Source organism: Pan paniscus, chromosome 5 (genome assembly GCF_029289425.2).
Source record: "Pan paniscus chromosome 5, NHGRI_mPanPan1-v2.0_pri, whole genome shotgun sequence".
NCBI lineage: Eukaryota > Metazoa > Chordata > Mammalia > Primates > Hominidae > Pan > Pan paniscus.
Window position 1 is genome coordinate 22,687,986 of NC_073254.2, and position 26,343 is coordinate 22,714,328.

Here is a 26,343-nt window from a genome sequence, read left to right on the forward strand (position 1 = left end):
AGAGTCAACAGTAATTTTTTTTTTGAGACAAGGTCTGGCTCTGTTTTCTAGGTTGGAGTGCAGTGGCACAATCTTGGCTCACTGCAACCTCTGCCTCCCTGGCCCAAGCAATCCTCCTACCTCAGCCTTCCAAGTAGCTGGGGCTACAGGCTCACATTATGACACTTGGTTGATTTTTGTATTTTTTATAGAGACAGGGTTGTCCCATCTCTCTATAAAAGACATTTGTTGACCACGCCTGGCCAACAATTTTTTAATATCAAAGTAGTGTTCACATTCCCTCAAATGTCCTATAAATGTTTTTTATCCCCCAGTTTGTTTGAACCACAACCTAAACGAGTTTTATATACTGCAATTGATTAATATGTTTCTTAAGTCCTTTTTAACCAATAGATTTCCCCTTTCACTTTTTTCCCTTGCAATTTGTTGGAAAAAAGTGAGTCATTTGTTCTGCACAGTTTCCCACAGTCTGTTGTTTGCTGAATGAATCCCCATGGTGTAATTTAACATACTCCTTTGTCTGTTCTCTTTCCTGCAAATTAGTCGTTAGAACTAAAGCCCTGATCAAATTCAGGATTCTGTTTTTTGTTTGCAAGAATTTTTCAGACATGGGTTGTATACTCTCAACAGCATCTTGGTAGCACTTTGTCTTTGTTTACTAGCAGAAATACTCTATGAGGAGAAACTGCCCCCATCAACAATTTGGTTACTCTGAGGAATGTTCACATACAAAAGGCAAGACAGAACACTTGATTCTTTCTCCCGTATTTACCAGTTTCAAAAATAATGAGTTGGCTCCCTAGTATCCACTAAAGGTGATTAGAAAAGTTTTTTGTTTGTTTGTACATATCCCTATGACTCATAGATTTAGAGTATTTGAAGTTTTTCAATCCATTGCAGTATTTCTCACAGGACAAACGCAAGGCCTTTTGCACCAGATAATTGGTACTCAGATTATCCCAGCTTTGTCCAGTGGGAGCCTATTCAAGCTGGCTCTGGAATGCTTCAGACAAAACTCTAGTATTTTGTAGTAGCTCATTTGCTTTCTGGCATGATCTGATGCTCCAGGTTCATCCTCTCCATCTCCTGCTCTGGACTTGGAATGAGCAGGTGTCTAACTCCCACTGGGATGTAGAAATGGAATTCGGAGACTGAGCACTAAGGCTGCTCACTTTTATTGGGTTGGTCATTGTTTCTAACTTTTCAGTGGAGAAGGCTAGGAAATATGTATTTTTTAAAAAAATAGATAAATCTTGAGTTCATATTGATAGTCAAACTTAAAGACCATAGAATTTCTAATTACCCTCTTCTGTCTTATCTGTTTCTTTCCAGTTATCAAAACACCAACATAATTGTTTGTTTTATCGCTGATTCAGTCAAGTCATAATACCAATACTAGCATCAACAAAATGATTACTAAAATAAGAAATTTAATATATATTTTTTAACTTTTTGTTTCGAAGGTATATTTCACTAGGATGTAAAGTCAAATCATTGTGCCTTGAAATTATGTGGAAGAGTTGGCTGGGCACGGTGGCTCACGCCTGTAATCCCAGCACTTTGGGAGGCTGAGGTGGGCGGATCACCTGAGGTCAGGAGTTCAAGACCAACCTGGCCAACATGGTGAAACCCCATCTCTACTAAAAATACAAAAATTAGCTGGGCATGGTGGTGTACACCTGTAATACCAGCTACTCAGGAGGCTGAGGCAGGGGAATCGCTTGAACCCAGGGTGGCAGAGGCTGCAGTGAGTCGAGATCACACCACTTCACTCCAGCCTAGGCGAAAGAGACTCCGCCTCAAAAGAAAGAAAAGAAAGGAAAGAAAGAAGAGAAGGGGAGGGGAGAGGAAGGGAGGGGAAGGGAGGGGGGAAAGAAAGAGGCCAGGTACAGTGGCTCATGCCTATAATCCCAGCACTTTGGGAGGCCGAGATGGGCAGATCACATGAGGTCAGGAGTTCGAGACCAGCCTGGCCAACATGGTGAAACCCAATCTCTACTAAAAATACAAGCATTAGCTAGGCGTGGTGGCAGGCACCTGTAATCCCAACTACTTAGGAGGCTGAGGCAGGAGAATCGCTTGAACTTGGGAGACGGAGACTGCAGTGAGCCGAGATCGCACCATTGCACTCCACCCTGGGGGACAAGAGCAAGACTTTGTCTCAAAAAAAAAAAGAAAGAAAGGAAAGAAAGAACGTGGAACAATTTCTCTCTGAGTAGCAATGTCACCATCCAAAAACACAGGCTTTTTTCTGTACATTTTACTTGATTTTTAGGAATTGCTCTTTACATTTAAAATTTAAATTATGTAAAACATTTATATGGCTCCAAAACTACATCTGTAAAACAAAATACATTCAAAGAAGTGTAGCTTCTACTCCTATCCTTTGCACCCTATCTCCTCCATAGCTTTCCCTTTAGGTAATTATTAACAACTTATCCAACCACTGTTTTAAGTACACACATGCATATATAAATGCATACATGTCAATGTGTATATAATTATGTATATACTTTTTTTTTTTTTGAGATAGGGTCTCACTCTGTTGCCCAGGCTGGAGTAGAGTGGTGTGATTCTGGCTCATTGCAACCTCCGCTTCCTGGGCTCAAGCGATCCTCCCGCCTCAGCCCCCAAGTAGCTAAGAGAACAGGCACAAGCCACTATGCCCGACCAATTTTTGTATTCTTTGTAGAGACGGGGTTTCATCATGTTGCCCAGGGATGGTCTCAAGCTCCTGAGCTCAAGCGATCCACCCACCTCAGCCTCCCAAAGTGCTGGGATTACAGGTGTGAGCCACTGTGTCCGGCGGATGTATATACTTCTAAGTGTACGCAAGCATACCTCACTTTACTATGCTTTGCAGATACTATGTTTTTTACAAATTGAAGGTTTGTGGCAACGCTGTTTCAAGCAAGTCTATTGGCGCCATATTTCCATCGGCATGAGCTCACCTTGTCACCTTGTGTCCCTTTGTCACATTTGGGTAATTCTCATAAAATTTCACAAGTTTTCATTATTATTACACCTGTTAGGGTGATCAGTGATCTTTGATGTTACTGTTGTCATAGTTTTGGGGCGCCACAAACCACAATCGCATAAGACCATGAACTTAATCTATGAATGTTGGGTCTGTTCTCATTGCTCACTGACTGGCCATTCCCCCATCTCTTTCCCTCTCCTTGGGCCTCCATATTCCCTGTGACACACTGAAATTAGGCCAATTAATAACCCCACATGGCCTCTAAGTGTTCAAGTAAATAAAGAGTCATAAATCTCTGACTTTAATCCAAAACTAGAAATGATTACACTTAGTGAAGAACGCATGTTGAAAGCCAAGGCAGGATGAATATGAGGCCTTTTGCACCAGATATTTAGCCAAGATGAGAATGGAAAAGAAACTTTTTTTTTTTTTTTTTTTTATTGAGACAGAGTCTCACTCTGTCACCCAGGATGGAGTGCGGCGGTGTGATCTCGGCTCACCGCAACCTCTGCCACCCAGGTTCAAGCAATTCTCATGCCTCGGCCTTCCAAGTAGCTGGGACTACAGCCGAGTGCCACCATGCCTGGCTAATATTTTTGTATTTTTAGTAGAGACGGGGTTTCGCCATGTTGGCCAGGCTGGTCTTGAACTCCTGACTTCAGGTGATCTGCCCGCCTTGGCCTCCCAAAGTGCTGGGATTACAGGCATGAGCAACTGTGCCCAGTGGAAAAGGAAGATTCTTGAAGGAAATTAAAAATATTATTCCATTGGGAGGCCGAGGTGGGCAGATCACAAGGTCAAGAGATCAAGACCTTCTTGGCCAACATGGTGAAACTCTGTCTCTACTAAAAATACAAAAATCAGCTGAGCAGGGTGGTGCACGCCTGTAGTCCCAGCTACTCAGGAGGCTGAGGCAGCAGAATCGCTTGAACCCGGGAGGTGGAGGCTGCAGTGAGCCGAGACTGCGCCACTGAACTCCAGCCTGGTGACAGAGTGAGACTCCATCTCAAAAAAAAAAAAAAAAGTTATTCTAGTGAACACACGAATGATAAGAAAGTGAAACAGCCTTATTGCTGATAGAGAGAAAGTTTGAGTGGTCTGGACAGAAGATGAAACCAGCCACAACATTCTCTTAAGCCAAAGCCTAATTGAGAGGAAGGCCCTAACTCTCTTCAATCCTATGAAGGTTGAGAGAGGTGAGGAAGCTGCAGAAGGAAGGTTTGAAGCCAAGCCAGCAGAGGTTGGTTCATGAGATTTAAGGAAAGACACCATCTCCATAACATACAAGTGCAAGGTGAAGCAACAAATGCTAAAGTAGACTGCAAGATCTAGCTACGATCATTGCTGAAGTAGCTACACTGAACAACAGACTTTCGATGTATATGAAACTGCCTGCTATTAGCAGAAAACGCCATCTAGGACTTTCATAGCTAGAGAGAAGTCATGCCTGGCTTCAGAGCTTCAAAGGACAAGCTAACTCTCTTGTTAGGGGTTAATGCAGCTGGTGACCTGAAGTTGAAGCCAGTGCTCACATACCATTCCAAAAATCCTAGGGTCATAAAGAATTATGCTAAATCTACTCTGCCTGTGCTTTATAAAAGGAACAACAAAGCCTGGATGACAGCATATCTGTTTACAGTATGGTTTACTGAAGCCCACTGTTGAGACCTACTGCTCAGAAAAAAAGACTCCTCTTAAAATATCACTGCTCAATGACAATACACCTGGTTACCTGATGGAGATAGACAAGAAGATGCGTGTTGCTATTATGTCTGCTGATAGAACATCCATGCTTTTTTTTTTTTTTTTGAGCTGGAGTCTTGCCACCCAGGCTGGAGTGCAGTGGCGCAATCTCGGCTCACTGCAAGCTCCACCTCCCAGGTTCACGCCATTCTCCTGCCTCAGCCTCCCAAGTAGCTGGGATTACAGGCGCCCGCCACCACGCCTGGCTAATTTTTTTGTATTTTTAGTAGGGACGGGGTTTCACCGTGTTAGCCAGGATGGTCTCGATCTCCTGACCTTGTGATCCACCCGCCTCAGCCTCCCAAAGTGCTGGGATTACAGGCATGAGCCACCGCGCCCGTCGTACAACATTCATTCTACAGCCCATGGATTAAGAAATCATTTCAACTTTCAAGACTTATTATTTAAGAAATAAATTTCTTAATAGCTGCCACAGACAGCGATTTCACTGATGGATCTGGGCAAAGTAAATTGAAGACCTTCTGGAAAGGATTCACCATTCTAGATGCCATTAAGAACATTAACGATTCATGGGAAGAGGTCAAAGTATCAACATTAACAGGAGTTTGGAAGAAGTTGATTCCAACCTTCATGGGTGACTTTGAGCAGTTCTAGACTTCAGCTGAGGAAGCCGTTATAGATGGGGTGGAAAAAGCAAAACAACTAGAATTAGAAGTGGAGCCTGAAGGCCAGGTGCGGTGGCTCACGCCTGTAATCCCAGCACTTTGGGAGGCTCAGGCTGGCAGATCACGAGGTCAGGAGATCGAGATCATCCTGGCTAACATGGTGAAACCCCGTCTCTACTAAAAAAACACAAAAAAATTAGCCGGGCACAGTGGCGGGTGCCTGTAGTCCCAGCTACTCGGGAGGCTGAGGGAGGAGAATGGCGTGAGCCCAGGAGGCGGAGCTTGCAGTGAGCCAAGATTGCACCACTGCACCACTCCAGCCCGGGCAACAGAGTGAGACTCTGTCTCAAAAAAAAAAAAAAAAAAAAAAAAGAAGTGGAGCCTGAAGATGTGACTGAATTGCTGCATCTCATAATAATACTTGAACAGATGAGGAGCTGCTTCTTATGGATGAGCAAAGAATGCAGTTTCTTGAGATGGCATCTACTCCTGGTGAAATTAGGCCAATTAACAACCCTACAATGGCCTCTACGTGTTCAAGTAAAGGAAGAGTCGCACAACTCCCACTTTAATCAAAAGCTAGAAATGATTACACTTAGAAAGACATGTTGAAAATGCTGTGAACACGACTGAGATGACAATAAAAGGTTTAGAAAATTATACAGACTTAGTTAATAAAGCAGCAGCAGCAGGGTTTGAGAAGAATGAAATTTCGAAAAAACTTTGACTGTGGGTAAAACGCTACCAAGCAGCATTTTATGCTACAGAGAAATCTTTGTAGAAGGAAGAGTCAATTGATGTGGGAAACTTCATTGTTGTCTTATTTTAAGAAATTGCCACAGCCACCCCAACCTTCTGCAACCACCACCCTGATCAGTCAGCAGCCATTAACATCGAAACAAGATTCTCCATTAGCAAAAAGATTATGACTTGCTGAAGGCTGAGATTATTAGCAGCCTTAGCAAGAAAGTATTTTTAAATTAAGGTATGTATATTGCTTTTTAGACATAATGCTACTGCAAACTTAATAGACTACAGGATAGTGTAAACATACTTTTCTATTAATTGGGTACCCAAGAAATTTGTTTAACTTGCTTTATTGCAATATTCACATCATTGCAGAGGCCTGTAACCAAACCCACAATATTTCTGAAATATACCAATATATTGTACATACTTTTAAATTCCCTTTCTTAAACAGAAACGTGATATAGACTTTTCTTATTTCATGAGTCAAATTCACACACACATACATTATATATATATATATATATATATATAATCTTTCTCTGTGTGGTCTTCGTTCTCTCTTTTTGGTGTATCTTTCAGTTATTTAGAAAAGTTGGTGTTCTTGTTCTCACGGTTATGTTTATACTAACACAGATCAAGGATCCTTAACTCGAAAATCCAAAATCTGAAATGCTCCAAAATCTGAAACTTTTTGAATGCTAACATGATGCTCAAAGAAAATGCTTATTGGGACATTTTGGATTTTGGAATTTTTGATTAGGGACACCCAACCTATACTTTATATGATAACTTTGTATGTAACACCTTCACTTTTTTGGTGACTGTTGATTGGTTTCCTACTTATTAGCAATATTAATATTAGGTGATAATCTTCTCTTTTCCCAGCTTTTCCCTCCTTTTCAGGATCCAATTTGAAACAGCATCCTTTTACTTCCAGTTAATATTTACAAGGCAATCAATAAGGAAATCCTACTTTTCACATACGCTCACCATCTCCTTCTATTTTCTGATAGTTACACTACATCTTCACCATCAGAACACACAGCCACTGGATATTACACTGTCTGCCTTTAACTATGGTTTAGTCTTCATTCTGTAAGTAAATATATATTGAATGCTTACCCACTGTTGTTAGGTAGAAGTCTCTCTAATCATTTTGGTTGGCTGAAATTCATTCTGTTGTGTAACAGATTCCTTAGGAAAGGCTCATTGGAACAATCATCCCAGAGTCCTTGCATGACCTAATAGTGTGTGGTTCCTGTACCTGGGGGTCAATTTGGCTGGATATAAAACCCCTGGCTGTTATTCCATTGCCTTCTGGCATGAGACAGATATATCTGTTAACAACTGCGTTTTCTTGCCCTTGTAAAGGACTTAGCCATTTTGTCTGGATGCCCAAAGGACTTCTTTTCTATAAAGTCTAAGAGATTTATTGGTAACTATCTTAGCGTTGTCTGTTCTGGGTTAATTTTCCCTGAATGTAGTAGTGTGCCCTTCAATATAATTTTAGTATTTTACTTCAAGAAAGTTTTTTGACTTCTAGTTTTTGTATTTATATTTGCTCTATTACATTGCTTTGGTCTTTTTTCTAGTGGCTCATTATCACACATATTTCAATTTTTCATTTCAATTTTCAACTTCACTTAAGGACTCTTCAGTTGTTTATTCACTCATGTTCCTTTTAGTTTAGTTTTCATTTATGAAATATTTTTAAATTTCTTTCTCCTGAATTCTTTCACCTTTTTTATTTTTGCTAATTATTTTACCTGATCATTTCTGAGTTTTTCCTTTTATGAGTTATATTGTTCTTTCCTTGCTTCTACAATTTTCTTATGCTCCCAGAGCTCATGTTAAAATACTAGGTTAGGCTGGGCATGGTGGCTCACGCCTGTAATCCCAGCACTTTGGGAAGCCGAGGCGGGTGGATCACCTGAGGTCATGAGTTTTTGAGACCAGCCTGGCCAACGTGGTGAAACCCTGTCTCTATTAAAAAATACAAAAATCAGCCAGGTATGGTGGCGTGTGCCTGCAAATCCGGCTACTTGGGAGGCTGAAGCAGGAGAATCACTGGAACCCAGAAGGTGGAGGTTGTAGTGAGCCGAGATTGTACCACTGCATTCCAGCCCGGGAGAAGAGTAAGACTCTGTCTCAAAAAATATATACAATAAAACACTAGGTTATAGTTCTATTTTTTGTGTGGTCAAATCTTTCTTATTTCCTTGAGGAATATTATTCTGTTCTTTATCCTCTAATCAATTGTGTGGGATTTGACTCTTGCTCGACTTTAAGTGAAATTAGTTTTCCACTATTTTTAGAAGGGAGGGGTGGTGAGAATAGCCTTTTTAACTTTAGAGTTGTATAACTCCCTTTTTTGTTTCACAAAGTATTCAGTTTCCTACAATTTTTCTACAGTGTAAAACATTATCGTGAAAGGGTGTTTTGGTTTGGGAGTTCCAAAGCCCCTGACTGCTTCAGCACCATTAGGCTTTCCTACAGCCCCCTAGCACCTACTCCTAAGTTGGAACCTGTGAAGTCCCCTCCCAGTTTCTGCTGCTGTTCTCCAAATGGCCCACTGCTATAGTTTGAATGTATCCCCCAAAACTGTGCTGGAAATATAATGCCCAATGCCACAGTGTTGGGAAGTGGGGTCTGGGCCTAACGAGAGGTGATTAGTTCATGAGGGCTGTGCCCTCATGAATGGATTAAGGCCACCATCAAAAGAACGGTTTCCTTTATAAGTAGACAAGTTCAGCCCCCTTCTCTTTCTCTCTTAACTTTTCTTACCTTCTGCCTCCCACCATAGGATGACAGTCAGAAGGCACTCACCAGACGAAGCCCTTTGATAACTTCCCAGCCTCCAGAACTGTGAGCCAAATACATTTCTCCTCATTATAAATTACTCAGTTTCAGGTATTCTGTTATAGCATCACGCAACAGACTAAAACACCCATCAGGCTTCCCAGATCTATCTGGTGGGAATTTTGAGGTTGTCTAGCACTCAAGGCTCTCGCAACTCCCTCTGCATTCTTTCCACTCCCTCTGGCAGTTCTGATACCACAGAAGCCTTTTAGCTGTTGGTGACTTGGCCATTGGTATCATGGGTACCCTGTTGCCTGGTTTTATTACAGATGTAGATTGGGTTTGCTGTGCTAATTGCTCTGTTTTTAGACATATTCAAGGGGGAAAAAAACAAAACATAAAACTATGCCCCCGCCACTGCCACCTTCTCCAGATGGCATTGTAATCTGGAAGAATCGAGAGAGTAGTGGAAACTATTTCAATGCTTATGGCACAGAGTCATTTACATGTACAAGAAAATGGTCTCTCAGTTCAAAGACAAACACAACTAAGAACAGAGAGTGGAGCTATGCAGCTCCATTCAGGGGACAGGTTATTATTCTGGGGCCTATAAATGGGCTTTGGGGTTCCAGGGTGCTCCTGAAATTGTAGTCAAATTGAAGACATGTTCTCTATGCATTTTTCTGGGGAAAAAAATTCTTAAAGGAGTCCGTGACCTACTAAGAGAACTACTTATTTAAAGGGTTATTTATTGTAGCAGGCAAACGGGTAGTTACACACAGTAAGTGAATTAGTAGCCATATCTCTCTAACAACCCATTAATAATCAATTTAAAAGACAAAAAAAGGCCTGGCGTGGTGGCTCACACCTGTAATCCCAGTGCTTTGGGAGGCCGAGGCAGTTGGATCACCTGAGGTCAGGAGTTCAAGACCAGCCTGGCCAATATGGTGAAACCCTGTTCTCTACTAAAAAAATACAAAATTAGCTGGACGTGGTGGTATATGCCTGTAATCCCAGCTACTTGGGAGGCTGAGGCAGGAGAATCGCTTGAATCTGGGAGGGGGAGGTTACAGTGAGTCGAGATCGCACCATTGTACTCCAGCCTGGGCAACAAGAGTGAAACTCCGTCTCAAAAAAAAGAAAAGACAAAAAAACCCCAAAAAACCCATGACACTATTATACAAAAAAGACGTTAGAAAGTCTCTTCCCTTAAACTCACCATCTGGTGTGCGTTTGTTTTTATGCTGATATTTTTAACTGAGGGGTAACTGTTCGCACTTATCACACAAGGAAGAATATACTAACATTTGTTTATTTATATATGTATATTGTTTCTGGCATGAAAATTCTCAGAGCAAAGCTCAGCACTCATAAAGCTTGGTTTCTGATGTAATCTGATAGCATTAGAGAGAAAATGAGAGACTGACATAATTTAAATTTTTCTTTCAGTCACAAGATTTAAAACCATACGGTGTCTACACATACTTATCATGTGTTATATGGAACAGACACTCTGATAAAATGATGTTTTAACCTGACAGTGTCTCTAGTAATCTAACCAAAAACAAGGAATCAGGAGATCAAGTGAAATTCCTGTGCTGCCTTTGGAGGAATTTTCTCTTGATCAATTTAACCCACATTAGAATTAATTAAAACAATCCCACTCAACTCTTATAATTATTGCACTATTAAATACTTTTCTTTTTGCCTCTAATTTTAACCAACATTTGCTTCATTTTTCCTAACACTTATTTTTCTTTCAGTCCAAACATCACCCATTCTATGAAAATTTCCCTGAGCTCTCTTAGAAGTTGTTTCTCGAGTTGTTTCCTCTTCTGAGCTCTCAAGTCTTCCGTGCTTATTATAACAATTACACCATGATGACCCTTTGTTTACACGCCTTTCTTCTCCCTAGATGGTAAACTTCACGGAGGTAGGAATTGTTTCCTATTTATTTGTACATGTCTTGTATGACTGGTACCTCTGCCTCCATTCCCTTCTCTCTTGCTATCAACATCTAAATTTTATTTAGAGTGGTAACATGCCTATAACAGAGACTGCTAGCTATTTCCTAACTGCCTTCCTTTTTGCTACATGAAATGCACATGTAATGGCTGGAGGTCCAAAAGCCACCTTGTAGGCCGAGCATGGTGGCTCATGCTTATAATCCCAGTACTTTTGGAGACTGGGGTAGGAGGATCAATTGAGCCCAGGAGTTCCAGTCCAGCATGGGCAACACAGTGAGACCGTCTCTATGAAAAAAAAAAAAAAAAATAGCCGGCCATGGCATTGTAATCTGGAAGAATCAAGAAAGAGTAGTGGAAACTATTTCATTCCTTATGGCAGAGACTAATTTACATGTACAAGAGAATGGTCTCTTAGTTCAAAGACAAACACAAGTAAGAACAGAGAAGGGAGCTATGCAGCTCCATTCAGAGGACGGATTACTGTGGTCCCAGCTACTTGGGAGGCTGAAGTAAGAAGACTGCTTGAACCCAGCAGGTTGAGGCTGCAGTAAGCCATGATCGTGCCACTGCACTCCAGGTTGGGTTACAGAGCGTGACCCTGTCTCAAAACAAAACAAAAAAAATGCCACCTTGTAAGCATATGGACAAAGGCAACATCCTAGGGGGATAGAAGGTAAAACTGGAAGAAAAAGCTGACGTCATAGGGCCACCATTCCAGCCCTAAGCTAACTCTAAACTCTGCATATTGTGATAGAAAATTAATCACTTGTTAAATCCACTATTTTTCAGATATCTGTCACTATTAACTAAACACATTCCTTACTGATATACATAGGTATTCAATAACTGTTCCATAAAGCATTGCATGAATAAAGTTTGCTAAAAACTAAATAAGGAACTTATACAGGACTATATACTCTATAAGCATGTCTAAATACTTGTTGACCACCATCAGTCTCTGCTCTGCTCCACATGAGAAAGGCCGTAACAGTTCCTCCAAGGCTAGAAAGACAGTGGCACAGAGGACAATGCCTTTACCCACTGATACTATTACATTAATACTCACTGGAAGGATTCCACCTGAAAGGTGAGATCCTTATGAATCTCTGTCCATAATGTTCATTGGAATCAAGGGAAAAAGAGTTTGTATAAAGTCAGGAGACAGACAGTCAACTGTCCTTAAATACTAATGAAAACAAACAGAGAGCTTAAAATAGCCTGCGAGGACTTCAATAATTTAAGTAATGCTGCCACCATGTGGTACTTACTCCCTTCTTTTACAAATAAAATTTTATAAAGAAAAAGGTAATTGTTGCCATATACCTTAAGTTTTTTAAACATATAAACAACTTTAGTTTTAAGTGCTAGCCAGTTTTTCTTAAAGTAACCTACATTCAAATGATACAGAAAAGATGAAACTTCCAGGAGGTACCAGCAGCTCTGCTTTGCCACTCTATCTAACCAAAGACCACATTTATTAATTATCTGATATCATTGTTTCGGCCATGATAGAAAAGAAGTACAAATAATGCAGATGTATATTCAAACCTAAAGCCTCTGAAACATGTTGAGCTTTTTCCTTCTAATTTGAGAGGAGAGTTATAACAGACAGAAAAGGCATTTGAGCCTGAAGTTGTGTGCTACACTAAACCCTCAGGAAGGCCAAATGGGGAGGGAAGACCAATTGGTCTTGTGTTGGTCACTGTGTGAAAAGACTGGATCAAGTACTTTTCAAGAAAAGCAACTCAAACTTAGCTGATAAAATGTTCTTGAGCCCTTCAGAGACTATTCTTCAATAATAAAGACCATTCTTCAAAGCACCGTAAGAACGAAGGGTGGGACTACGTCTGTCTTATTCACTGGCATATCATTACTTCCTGATATTATGCCTCACATAAAATAAGTGCTCAACACATTTTGTTTGACTTTATATAACCAGCTGTTACTATAAGCTGTTCTGACCTGTTAAATTTGTGGTAATTTATTACATAGACTTAGAAAATGAATACAGTGCCATATAGAGAAGTAAATTAGGGTGACATGATAGAGTGTACTGGTTACTGCTTTGGATTAAAGGGCTGGAGGTGATACTTAACCGCAATCTAAACCAAAAATAATGAGCCATGCGAAAAATGAGAAGTAGCAGCATCTTAGGAAGATGGAATTGCTGATGCTGTAACAATCGTGATGTGTTAAAGAAAAAGAAAGGAAGAATTGTGGCTGAAACACAAGGAGGGAAGAGTTGTATACAATAAAGTCTGAAAGACAAGTAGAGGTCAGAGATCATCTAGGATTTTTAAGTAGAGCCAAGGAGCTGGAGTGCACTTTCCATGTAAAGAAAAGCCAAAGTAGGAGGAGGCTAAGCAAGGGTGTGGTACAACAGGATTTGCAGACCATTTGGCTACTGTGTGAGAAAGGTTATTTCACAGAGATAAGACTGAAATCAAGGAGACCAGGTAGGGGCCTACTGCAGGTGGCCAGGTGAGGGCTGACGGTGAGCTGGGTTGGGATAGGGGTAGTGGCAAGAAAGATAAGTAGAAAGATTTAAGATATGTTTTAGAGGTAGATTTGCTGATAATGTGGTTGCTGAAGTGAAGTAAAAGGAAGAAAATATAACTCCCACATTTAAGAACTAAATCCACACTCTATACATGTAAAACTCAATACAATTTTAAAAACATATTTATACAACACACTGTAAAAATCTTATAGCAAGTTTGTATAGAAATTTCCACTTTCTTCTTTTTTTATTTTTTTGAGACAGAGTCTTGCTCCATCGCCAGGGCTGGAGTGCAATGGCGCGTTCTCGGCTCACTGCAACCTCCACCTCCTGGGTTCAAGAGATTCTCCTGCCTCAGCTTCCCGAGTAGCTGGGACTACAGGCACATGCCACCATGCCCGGCTAATTTTTGTATTTTTTTTAGTAGAGATGGAGTTTTGCCATGTTGGCCAGGCTGGTCTCAAACTCCTGACCTCAAGTGATCTGCCCACCTCAGCCTCCCAAAGTGCTGGGATAACTTGAGCCACCTCGCCTGGCCTCCACTTTCTTCCTACTAAGGAATTTACGCAGCACGGTAAAGGAATAGTCTCTGGATAATTTTCTGTGTCTCCCATGTTATTCTTATTCCTAATAAGAATAATAAATAATGATGACAAATAAATAAAATATCAAAAAGATAAAAAAGACTTAAAAATTTTTTTTAAATGATGACGATGTGGTATAATCAGATTGTGGGAACTTACTGCTTAACGAACAATGAACCAATTATACACGTTAAGATGTTAACTAAACCAATTACACACGCTAATTAACATGTTAACTGAACCAATTACACATGTTACTTAACATGTATAATTAACTTGGCTATGTACCTAGTTAATTCCTAGGTCCCAGACAATATTCTAAAATGCACAGATCCTGGGAAGTATTACGCAGTTTTTGAGTCGCAGCATCTTTTGCACCCAGAAATGCTTATCTAATGCAACAGCTCTGGGCCTCTATCTTTAATAAACCCTCAACTGGGTTTATTAAAAGGTTCTCTCCTTTTGGCATGTTTGCACATCCTGATTGGTATCATTTGCAAAAAACTGAAACTTACATAGAATCACAAAATTGTTTGTGCAACACCATTTACCATCCCAACAGCAGTTTGAGAAGTTACTGCTTAAAGCACAATAAACCAATTATACATGTACAAAACTATAGTAATATGAAACAAGATGGCATGTTCATGCATCACTGTCGCTGGAACATAGTATGTAAGGTAGGGTAGCAGATGGTTATGCTAGAAAAGCAGAAGCCAGGTCACAGAACAATGCTTGGACTTTATCCTGTGGACAGAAATAGTATCAAAGGTTTTAAAAAGTGAAATAATGTTAGATTCCTCTGGCAGCAGGGTGAAAACTGGATTTGACTTGGTTGATAAAGCAGGCAAACCTGTCAGAAAGAATCGACATTTATGAGGTAAACATCTAGGTAACGTCTAAAAGATGGGGTCACTGAATGTGGAACCTGTAAGAAAGGAAATAGCCAAGGATAATTCTAAAGTTTTAATTTGACTGCTTGAATAATTAGTGATGTCTCAATTGAAAAAAATACAGAAAATGAGTCTGAAAAACTCAGACCCATCAATCTCTAAAATCCCTTTTTTTCCCCACTATATCTCATTTTATAGATTAAAAAAACCTCAGATCAACAGACATTAAATACCCTAGAGTAGGCACCAGAACTTATGTATCCTGCTGTTTAGTATGGAACTTATCCCATTAAAAACAACAATTTTTACGTCTTCATCATTTTTACTTCGTATATTTTATGAACACATGAACTAAAATCCGATTTTAAAACTGGGGAATTTCTCTTCTGTATAATAACACACTAACAATTAGGGAAGTACTTTTATAAAATAAGTTTAAATACTCACTTCAAATTCTTTTACAAAATAACGAGTTTCACCTTGAATAACTGGTCTGTGATCCAAAAGCCTTGAATGAATTTCTCCAAGATCTATAAAGATAAAATGAAATTCAGGGTTAATCCATGCTAAATGGCATAATCTCTAGCTTGTTTTACTCTCTCCCTTCCCCACCAAGAGATGAAGGTTAAAATCCAGTTTAGACTATGGACTAAGAGGAAATCTCATCCACTGCCAGTGGATGTGTACACTGATACAACTACTTTTGAGAACAATCTTTCAGTATTCAATAAAGTTGCAGACACGTATACCTAGCATTTTCATGCCTAGGTATGTACCCTAGAAAACTCTTGCACAAATGAGTAAGGCCATTTATACATATTTATTACAGCATAGGTGTAATATCAAAAGAAAAAATGCAAAACACCTTAACCATACTCATACAATGGAATTCTATCAATCACCAAGTAAAAATAAATACATCAGAGTTACATTTATCAACATAAATATAAAAAATAATACGTATTTTATAATAAATATAATAAAAAAGCAAGTTTCAGAAGGATTAAAGCAATTTATATAAAACTTTAAAATATTCAAAATATTTCCTTTTGGGATATAGACAGAAGCAACAAAACTATAAAGACATGCACAATAATAATAAACACCAAATTCTGGATAGTGGCTACCTTGAGAGGAGGGAGGGGAACTAGTGCAATTAGAGCAAGACACAGTGGGGCTTTTAGTAATTTCTTTATTAAGGTGGGTGGTGAATGTTCATTGTAAGTCTCTTTTTCATAAGTCTGAAAAAGTCATTAAGAAAAGGTCTGAATTTAAGTCTTTTGGTGAGTCAGTTTATTATTCTTCTTAGTTACAACTACGTAGTTTAAAATGTAAGTCTCAAAATTCCTTGAGAAATGAAATCTAAGACAATGTATTACTCATATTCATTCACTGGCAATGTTCCCCAAATTTTTCATTTTTGCAGACATACGATGGGCAGGTTTCAATTCTCTATTTTAATGAATTTTATTAGGACATATCTTCTTAAGCATGTCAAGTAGAAAAAATAAGAATACAAGCACTGTATATAAGCACTTTATATCTAGTATATATAAAGCACTACAACTCAACTGTCAAAGACTTTCACGCAGCAAACAGCGTTGTGAGCTTTAGGAGTCAAACCTAAAGCAGATTCTGTGAGAATCTAGGTTGTAACCTTCTCCCAGCTCAAAGCACACAGAACACATGGACATTTCTGAACGTGAATGGTTCTTTACGGTGCTATAGAGCGCTTTCGTAAGTGTATCTCACTTACTCCTCGCACGACCAGGAACAGATCGGGTAGGAGAGTGAGTAAAGCCAGTGACCCGAAGTCACTCAACTCCTAAGCGACTGCCTCCCGCCTCCCAGGTCCAACGCCCTTTCCACTACACGTCGGTGGCGAGGCTGCCCAAAGGCTCTGCGCCCAGGGGTCCTGAGCTTGCGGAATGGACGGGGGCGGGCCTGATGGCTCAGGCTGCGACAGAGGAAAGCGGGGAAACACGAGGAGTTGAGCTGGTTGGTTGTGGTGGGACGCATTTGGCGCGGGGAAAAAGGCGGGGACCGACCACGACTCCCCCACCCGCACAAACGCACGCGCGCCAGCCCGGGAGCCGGGGGTCGGCCCGGGTCAGAGGGCGCCGCCTGGGAGATGAGGCTGTGCTGGGATCCACCAGGAACTATAGCCCTGACACTCCGTACCCTTGATAATGAGGTGCGCTGAGCCCGCAGTCCCCAGGGAGTCCCTCTTCTTGCTGCCACCGCCCGGGGCGGCCTCACAACCCACAGGGGTCTCTGTCCCTCCGCCACTCATCCCGACCAGTTCCGCCCACCCGCGGCCACGCTGCGCCTGCGCAAACCCGGCCGCCCTCTTACAAGGCACGCCCGGGTTTTGTTTTGTTTTTTGCGTCATTACAGGGCGCCGGAGAAATTTAATCTACCCAGCGGGCGGTTCCGGAAAGGCGCCTGCCGTGTAGTCAGGGTGTGAACTGGCAGAAGCTCTTGCCGCCATGCTGGATCAGGGCGGATGCTGCTAGAATAGGAAAGTGCTTGAACTTTGGAGCTAAACTCAGAGCCCTGGTTATTTGGCTCAAGGCTGGTGCATTCCAGTACAGTTGTCCTCCCATATCTGCTGAGAATACATTCCAAGACCCCCCAGTAGATTCCTGAAACTGCATATAGTACTGAACCATGTATATACTGTTTTTTCCTGTATATACATATGATAAAGTTTAATTTATAAATTAGGCACAGTAAGAGATGAACAATTAGAACAATTTAATAAAAGTTATGTGAATGTAGTCTCTCTCCCAAAATATCTTATTGTACCGTCCTGCAGGTAATGAAACCACAGAAAGTGAAACCTCAGATAAATGGGGACTACTGTATAGCAAAGCCAATTAGCTGGGGGCTGTTTCCCTACTATGCCATGAGTGTGGCAGACTTCCTGCCTTTCTTTTTAGACACCTGTTTCCTAGAATGCTTCTCTTGCTCCCTCTTTCTGTTCAAGTCAGTAAACTTACGTTGTATAATAAAGAATTTGACTGGACTTTGACTCTGGTTCCTGGGAGGTACCCTCAATCCTTGGAATTTCCCAAGTGATAGAAGTGTCTTTGTTATTCATGGTGGGCCTCTGGAAATACACCTGAGTTTATGCTAATGAGATGGCTCATGGAGGGCCCAAGATGATTTCAGAATGGAGGCTGGCCACACCAGAAGGGCCGGCCAACCATGAGGGCTTAGGCTTTGAGCCACATAAGCAGGCCCACCTCTGGGGAGCAGATTGGGGCTGGAGACTGAGTTCAGCCATGTGGCCAGTGATTTAACCAGCTATGCCTACATAATGGAACCCCAGTGAGTACTCTGGATGTGGAAGCTCAGGTGAGCTTACTGGTCGATAATCATTCATCAAAGTGTCAGGAGGGGGAAGCGTTCCTGAGGACACGTAAGCTTCTATTTGGGAAATCTCCCACATCTCGCCCTATACATCTCTTCATTTGGCTGGTCCTGATATGTGTCCTTTATAATAAAACTGTAATAGCAAGGAAAGCACTTTCTTGAGTTCTATGAGTCATTCTGTGAAACCTGAGGGAGTAAAGCGAATAGCAATGAAACATCATGTGTAGAGAGAAGCTGCGTGGGTGAGAACTGAGGCACCCTAGCAGAGAGTGCTCAGGCCCTGGGCATATGACAGAGACAGCTGGTCAGAAGTGCAGGTGGTCTGGGAACCCCAAAGCTTGTGGCAGGTGTCTGAAGGGGCGTCTTGAGGAGGACCATGCTTTGACCTCTGAAGTCTGTGCTAACTTCGGATAGCACTGCAGTTTAACAAACACTTACATGGCACTTGCTACATGCCAGGTAATACTGTAAGTGGTCTACAAATTTGCATTCATTTAATCCTCATGGCCGGCCTTTGAAGTAGTTATTATTATTGTCCTCATTTTACAGATGAGGAGGCTGAGGCACAGAGAGGTTAAATGACTGCCTGACTTGTATGTGGCAGAAACAACTGCCTCTGTGTCTCTGTGTATGTGTTTAAGCATAGGTGGTGGGTGAAGAGAGAGTGGGGAAGGGAGATTTGGAGAGAAGGGAGAGAGAAGCCATATTAACTTTAACAGGCCACATGGGCTTTTCATTTTTTCATTCAAAAACATTTAACAAATACGTTATTGAGCAGCTGCTATGTGCCCAGCATAGTGCTAGGAGCTAAGACACAGTGGTGAACAAGACTAATGCAGCCTTTTCCTTTCCTCATGCAGCCTGCAGGGGAGCCAACACTGAATAAGTACACAATTACTTTTCTGCAAGTCTGTTGCTTGTAGCCTGTGAATATGTGTTCTAGCCATTTGATTATACACTATTAAGTTGTATTGTTCTCTGGGATGGTGAGGTCCAGCATATGCCTCTGTTCTCTCTCCGCTTTTATATAAATCTTTACACTGCGGCTCAGACAGCTAGGAGACTGAGAAGCAACATTGGCAGTGCCATTTCGCCTGGCACATTCAGCTGCTATGAGTGTGTCCTTGGTCTTTGACCCATGAAATCTCAAGAGTTTTGAGGCTAAAATGGGACTCTTATCCTCTCCCTGAAGGTCTTGTATTATTTCTTATTGTCTCTGGATTGATGAGACTTTTCCTGTATTTTTAAATGAAATTTTTATTGAGATATTTGTAGCTTCTCATGCAGTTGTAAGAAATAATAGAGTTTCCTTTTACACTTTGCCTAGTTTCCCCCAGTGGTAACATTTTGCAAATGCTAATGTTACAACCAGGATATTGACATTGATACAATCCACCAATGTTATTCAGATTTCACCAGTTTTCCTTGTATTCATTGTGTGTGTATATGTTTAAGTTTATGCAATTTTATTACATGTAGATTTATGCATCTATCATCACAGTCAGCATACTGACCAGTTCTGATGCCATAAGGATCTCGTTAAGGTTCCTGTTTATAACCACATTTACCTTCCTCCCTGTCCCCACCCTGACTTCTGGCAACCTATCATCTGTCCTCTATTTCTAAAAACGTTTTCACCTCAAAAATATTATAGAAATGAAATCATACATTAAGTACCTTTATGTTTTTAAGAATAGCTGTACTCACATCATAACCTCTATACAAGATTGGAGAATCAATATCATATACAAATATAAGCATGGGATTGTAAAGGGATTTTTCCAATTACTGTGCTTTTTGAGACTCAAGACATCTAAATCATGGAGATATTGTCAATTTAGTAGAAGTAAAGTTCTGACTTTGGGGGAAATTTTTTGCTGTAATCCCATGTTGAATCTTTTGAAAATTAAAAAATAAATGAGTTATTACATGTATACCAAGAATAAAATTATAATTTATTCCTTAGTATAAGCCCATCAAGGGGAACCATAATAGGCACAGGGTGGGAGATAGAGGGACTCCTAAGTTTATTTTGTGTTCTATCACATCCACTCCATGAGATTTCCTCTGCAACATCTTTTATTGACATTATTTCTTATTTTCGTTTGTCTAACCTATTTTAGAAATGGGTTAAAAAATTTAAAAATGCAAAAACTGATTAAAGCAAAGGAGGAGAAAAGAGTAGGTGGTCTTGCTGGGCGTGGTGGCTCACGCCTGTAATCCCAGCACTTTGGGAGGCTGAGACGGGCGGATCGCCTGAGGTCGGGAGTTCGAGACCAGCCTGACCAACATGGAGAAACCCCGTCTCTACTAAAAATACAAAATTAGCTGGGCATGGTGGCACATGCCTGTAATCCCAGCTACTTGGGAGGCTGAGGCAGGAGAATCGCTTGAACCCGGGAGGCGGAGGTTGCGGTGACATGAGATTGCACCATTGCTCTCCAGCCTGGACAATAAGAGCGAAACTGTCTCAAAACAAAAACAAAAAAAGAGTAGGTGGTCTTTTGGGTGAGGTACTAAATATTACTGTGTAGCAATCTCATAACATTTTGGAAATGCGGCCGGGTGCGGTGGCTCACACCTGTAATCCCAGCACTTTGGGAGGCTGAGGTGGGTGGATCACCTGAGATCAGGAGTTCAAGACCAGCCTGACCAACATGGTGAAACCCCATCTCTACTAAAAATACAAAAAATTTTAGTATTAGCACCGGGTGTGGTGGCAAACACCTGTAATCCCAGCTATTTGGGAGGCTGAGGCAGGAGAATCACTTGAACCTGGGAGGCGGAGGTTGCAGTGAGCTAAGATTGCACCATTGCACTCCAGCCTGAGCAACAGAGCGAGACTCTATCTCAAAAAAAAAAAAAAAGTTTTGGAAATGCTTAGGGCACACTGGGCATGAAAGCCAGTTTAGTGTGAAGTAGCACACTTTGTATTAGCATTAGCGGTCTTCTAGGCTGAAGCAATTTTATAATCCAGTGCTGAATCTTCCTGTACCAAATGCTGCTAGTTCCCCCTAGAGAAGCTTCTGGTGTAGCTCCATCATTTGGAGAACATGCAGGGCTTACTGCAAGAGCCACTAGAAAGTAACTGCTCCGGTGACAAAGCCAACCCATTGGAACACAGAATGCATTCCATCCACCACCCTGGGCACACCTTCATTAAACTGGACTCAGCTGTGCAAAAAGACAAAAGCATGAGTTGTTGTGTGCATGCAGCTAGCTCTACGTATGCCTGTCACCTAAGCTTTGGACAGGTGTAGTACAGTGGTTCTCATGGTATGGTCATCACAGCAGCAGTATTAGACTCCTCCTGAATCAGAAACTCAAATTGGATCCCAGAAATCTGTGGTTTGAGAAGCCCCAGGTGATTCCCACGCATGCTAAGTCTGCGAACCAGTGCTTTATTGCAATGTCTATTACCTGTTTCCTCAGCATCTGATAATGAGAGTCAATGATAGAGTTCTTTTATCCAAGTGACAGGGTTCAAACCAAATGGTGAAAATGGTCAGGAACTGGAAACTTCATGAGGTCAAAGAGTTTAAAACTTCTAAGGGTTTTTAAGACAAAGTATGTGTGTTGCAGAAGGTCAGGAAAAATGGGGATGGGGGAGAAGGAGAACTTACATTACATGAACAGACTAGTTTATCGACTGCACCAAAGAAGCTTTGGAATTTGTAATCAGGTGGCTGGAAGTTTCTCATCTTGCTCAAAGCAAGCCTGTGGCCTTATTGTTTAGAGCTATGCCTTGTCAAATTGGTCGTATGGCTACTGTATTTCAAGCTTAACTTGGACAGACAGGCCTGCGAGGCACAAATTTCTCAAGCAGATGAAGTTGGGGAGAACAAAAATTATCCACTGCAAGACTTGGAGGACAGATGACACCCAGCAGGAATGGCAAGCCAAATCTGCAGGAGCCATAATACAATTGGCTAGCCCTAGGGACCTGGCCTCTTTGAAGTGGAAGAGACAGCACGAATGAGCCATTAAATTAACTCACTGTGCTGGAAAAGATGCAATGCTTTCATTACCCCCAAAGAAACAAAATTTAAAAGATTAAAATATTCCTAAAGGAATCATGATAATGGAAGCAGAAATCCTTGAGATAACAGCAAAAAAATGGCCAGCATCTCAAATTCTCCTGCCTTCCTGCCTACCTTCTTTTGGCCTCCCTTCCTTAAGTGAAAGATGAGTTTTGCTAGATTAGGTAGCAGTTGGAATTAGTTTTATTTGCTAGCAGTATTGGGAATAAAGGCAAAGCCTGCAGGAATGTGGGCGCCAGCAACAAGTAATCATTATTGCAGAATCAAATTCCTCATCTCATCTCTGATATGCCTCTATGTAACCCTAGAGCTGGGCTTCACGGTGTTATAAATCCAGCATACAAGACACAGAGCAGTGGGATGTGGAGCCCCTTGTGTATCTAAAAGCTCTGCCCAGCAAGAGAGATATATGACGGTAACTTTCTCCCCATTGCTTTTGCAATAAAATTCACCCAGTGCTCCGGGAAGAGTTAGGAATGTAATTCCACTTCAATAAATCAAGACTAAAATTAAGATGGCCAGATATGTAGCAGCCTGCTCAGGTGTATGGAGAATTTGAAATTTAGTGCCCTGGTAATGGGCAGTAGCAGATTATCTAATTATACAGAGAAAGAAGAAATATTACTCTCTGGGGTAAAAAGCTAAATGCTCTAATCCATTAAACTACCACAGCCCTGGCAAAGCTAGATTCATATTAAAGTTCATGCAACATCTGACTTTTTAAAAAGGAATTAAGTCAAATGTTAGAAAAAAATATAAATGAAAAAGCTATAGTTCACAATAATTCTAATTTGACCACTTGTCAAATAGTGTATTTTATCTTTGGGTGTGATGTACATGTACCTGATTATAATAGAGTTCTATTCCGTCGTAACAATATAACCGCTTAAATTTTTATCAACATATCTTGAAGCTATTCTGAGCAGACTTGCTATTCTGAATGGAATTTCAGCAGGGCTCTCATGAATTACATTTTTTTTTTTGAGTCGGAGTTTTGCTCTTGTTCCCCAGGCTGGAGTGCAGTGGCGCGATCTCGGCTCACTGCAACCTCTGCCTCCTGGGTTCAAGCGATTCTCCTGCCTCGGCCTCCCGAATAGCTGGGATTACACACATGCACCACCACACCTGGCTAATTTTGTATTTTTGCTAGAGACAAGGTTTCTTCACGTTGATCAGGCTGGTTGTGAACTCCCGACCTCAGGTGCTCTGCCCACTTTGGCTTCCTGAAGTGCTGGGATTACAGGTGTGAGCCACCGCGCCTGGCCATGAATTACATTTTTAAGGGGGCACTGACAGCATGATGCGCTGGCAGTGGATGATCGTTCACATTCATTCCACTCCTCCCTTCCTGCCTTCTTCATCCCTGTGGGAGATCTAATGTGCCTATTACTGACTGTAGTTAACCGTGGGCTCAGGTATAATTGGGTGGGGTAACTGGGAGTTTACCAGTACTGCTAGCGAATAAACTGCTACATATCTGGCCATCTTAATTTTAGGTGTAACTGGGAGTAAACATGAGAATTCCTATATATCTGCTAAAAGCCTTAGTGAATAATCTTCTTGCTGAACTGGGGGTGGGAGATGGGGTGTTTAACTGGGAAGTCGGGTCATGGATGGATGATTATGTCATTCTTGGAGCTATGTCACCTTTTCTACCATATTGTGATAGTCATTGCTTGGGAAGAGACTCACAACTGCAGAACTACACAAAATACTTCATGATCTCTTGGATGCTTGGGTATAAGCATGGCTGTGGTTGTTTGACATTGTTCCCATTCTATAATTTCTATTTGTTTTAAAACTCGTTTTTATTCTAATTAATGAAAAAGTTCACAGATGTTTGACTGAAGAGTGATTCTTCCCTACTTGGAATTTTTTGTCTGTTCCTAAAAGTTTCACATGGAATAGGGACATGTGTCTAATCAGGGGAGTTGAATCAAATCCAGTGAACATGGCAACAGATGGTCTTCTAACCCTGAAATCATACAGTTCCCATTTCAGTCATGGTCTAACCGAGGTGGTGGTTAGCATGTGGGTTAGTCTCTGCCTCCTCTCTAGCTCCTAAATTAACATGAGATCATATTAATGTTGTAAAATTCCCATACAGAGCTCAGAACATATTAAATACTCAGTAAATGATATCTAATTATTTACTTTCAAACAATGCTGAGTGGCTGGCAGCCTCCCAAAGAGTGCTCTATATACCCTGTTTCAGGAATGTGTTCACAGACCATTGGATTGTAAACTTTATGAGGGCAGGGATGTGACTGTGTTATCTGCAGGGCCTAGCAGAGTTCTGTTACACAGTATGACCTAAATAATATTTGGATTATCATTGACTGGTCAGTGCTGTAGGCTTCTCGGAATTACAGAAAGAAAATCCTTGGAAAGGGGCTTTCACTTTTCAGAAGGAAGAGCATTCACAAAGATAGCTGCACTCTCTTCTAGACAGGTCGCATCAATCTTTGTTGTTTTTTTTTTTGAGACGGAGTCTCGCTCTGTCACCCAGGCTGGAGTGCAGTGGGGGGATCTCAGCTCACTGCAAGCTCCGCCTCCCGGGTTCACACCATTCTCCTGCCTCAGCCTCCTGAGTAGCTGGGACTACAGGCACCTGCCACCACACCCGGCTAATTTTTTTGTATTTTTAGTAGAGATGGGGTTTCACCGTGTAAGCCAGGATGGTCTCAATCTCCTGACCTCGTGATCCGCCCACCTCGGCCTCCCAAAGTGCTGGGATTACAGGCGTGAGCCACCGTGCCCGGCTAATCAATCTTTGTTTTTAAGAGACAGGGTCTCACTCTGTTGCCCAGGCTGGGATCCAGTGACACCATCATAGCTCACTGTAATCTCAAATCCTGGGCTCAAGTGATCCTCTTGCTTCAGTCTCCCAAAGCACTGGGATTACAGGTGTGAGCCACCACACCTGGCTCTTTGATCTATTAGAAACAAAATAAGAAAGACAGCATGGTCCTTTTTTCCAACAGCTTGAAAAGTGTGAGAACCAGAGACTTTTTTTTTTTTTTTTTGAGATGGAGTCTTGCACTTTCACCAGGGTTGGGGTACAGTGGCGCGACCTCAGCTCACTGCAACCTCCGCCTCCTGGGTTCAAGTAATTCTCCTGCCTCAGCCTCCCAACTAGCTGCAATTACAGGCACCTGCCACTATGCCCAGCTAATTTTTTGTATTTTTAGTAGAGATGGGGTTTCACCATGTTGGCCAGGCTGGTCTTGAACACCTGACCTTGTGATTCATCTGCCTCATCCTCCCAAAGTGCTGGGATTACAGGCGTGAGAGACTTTTAAACTGGTAAGTAATGTAAATTCATGTTTTATCAAAATCCCGGAATGCTCTGCCACCATTTTTATCTCAGGCTCACATGTTGAGCAAGTTGGTACCTCAGGGATGATTGGCAGGTAGGAAAAGTCTTAATAATTTGGCTTTATGATTTTACAATCTTCCATAGCAGTTTGTCCTTTACTCATAACTTTCTACATATTAGGCACAGTGCTGAGTAATTTTTATATATTCCCACTGCAAATTAAATGAGATCAGTTGTCTTTACCCCTATTTCATACGAGGAATTCCATGTGCAGTGACTTGAGCAAGGTCTCATAATTAATACATGGTGAGGCTGGTGTGCTCGACTCCACTGCTTCCCCACCCCCAAATGATTTAATGCTGTAATTCACATATTACAACATTCACCATTTGAAGTGTACAAGTTAGAAGTTTTCCGTATATTCCCAGAGTGGTGCAACCATCTCATTTATTCTTAAAATTATGTACCCATTTATTTTATCTAATACCTAGGGCAGGTTTTTTCTAGGTTGGTAAAAACTGATTCCACAAGTTAATTAAGCAGAATTTTATGGCACTCCATGTAGAGTAGTTTACAGGTAAGTTTGAGCCAGACATTTGTGTTTGAATCTCAGTTCCTTGATCTCAGTTCCTTGTATGATGTTGGGTTCGTTCCCTACCTCTGTGTGCTTCAGCTTCCTTATCTGCAAAAGGGGATAAAAAAGGAGTGAATTCACTTAAAGCACTTAGAATAGTGCCCGATACACACTAAATGCTCAGTAAATG

At 41.3% G+C, this 26,343-nt stretch overlaps 2 protein-coding genes across 5 annotated transcripts in view; both read right to left on the bottom strand.

The window, feature by feature from the left end:
- Positions 1–17,291, bottom strand: part of BLOC1S5 (biogenesis of lysosomal organelles complex 1 subunit 5) — a 53,478-nt gene extending 36,187 nt beyond the window's left edge. The window contains exons 1-2 of one of the 2 annotated variants that reach the window (XM_008952875.4): positions 17,024–17,291; positions 15,290–15,372 (exon numbers count right to left, since the gene is read on the bottom strand). In XM_008952875.4, coding sequence (XP_008951123.2) covers positions 15,290–15,372; positions 17,024–17,234 — 294 coding nt within the window. In that variant the 5' untranslated portion in view covers positions 17,235–17,291. The remainder of the gene's footprint in view (positions 1–15,289; positions 15,373–17,023) is intronic. The other variant, XM_008952876.4, reaches the window with a different exon arrangement.
- Positions 17,292–26,110: 8,819 nt separating this feature from the next.
- The window catches only part of EEF1E1 (eukaryotic translation elongation factor 1 epsilon 1), a 31,508-nt gene continuing 31,275 nt past the window's right edge, over positions 26,111–26,343 (bottom strand). For all 3 annotated transcript variants that reach the window (XR_008625561.2, XM_008952877.4, XM_034961412.3), the window contains one exon: positions 26,111–26,261. Coding sequence is in view for 1 of the 3 variants with exons in the window: in XM_008952877.4 (XP_008951125.3) it covers positions 26,151–26,261 (111 nt within the window). In the remaining 2 variants the exon portion in view is untranslated. The remainder of the gene's footprint in view (positions 26,262–26,343) is intronic.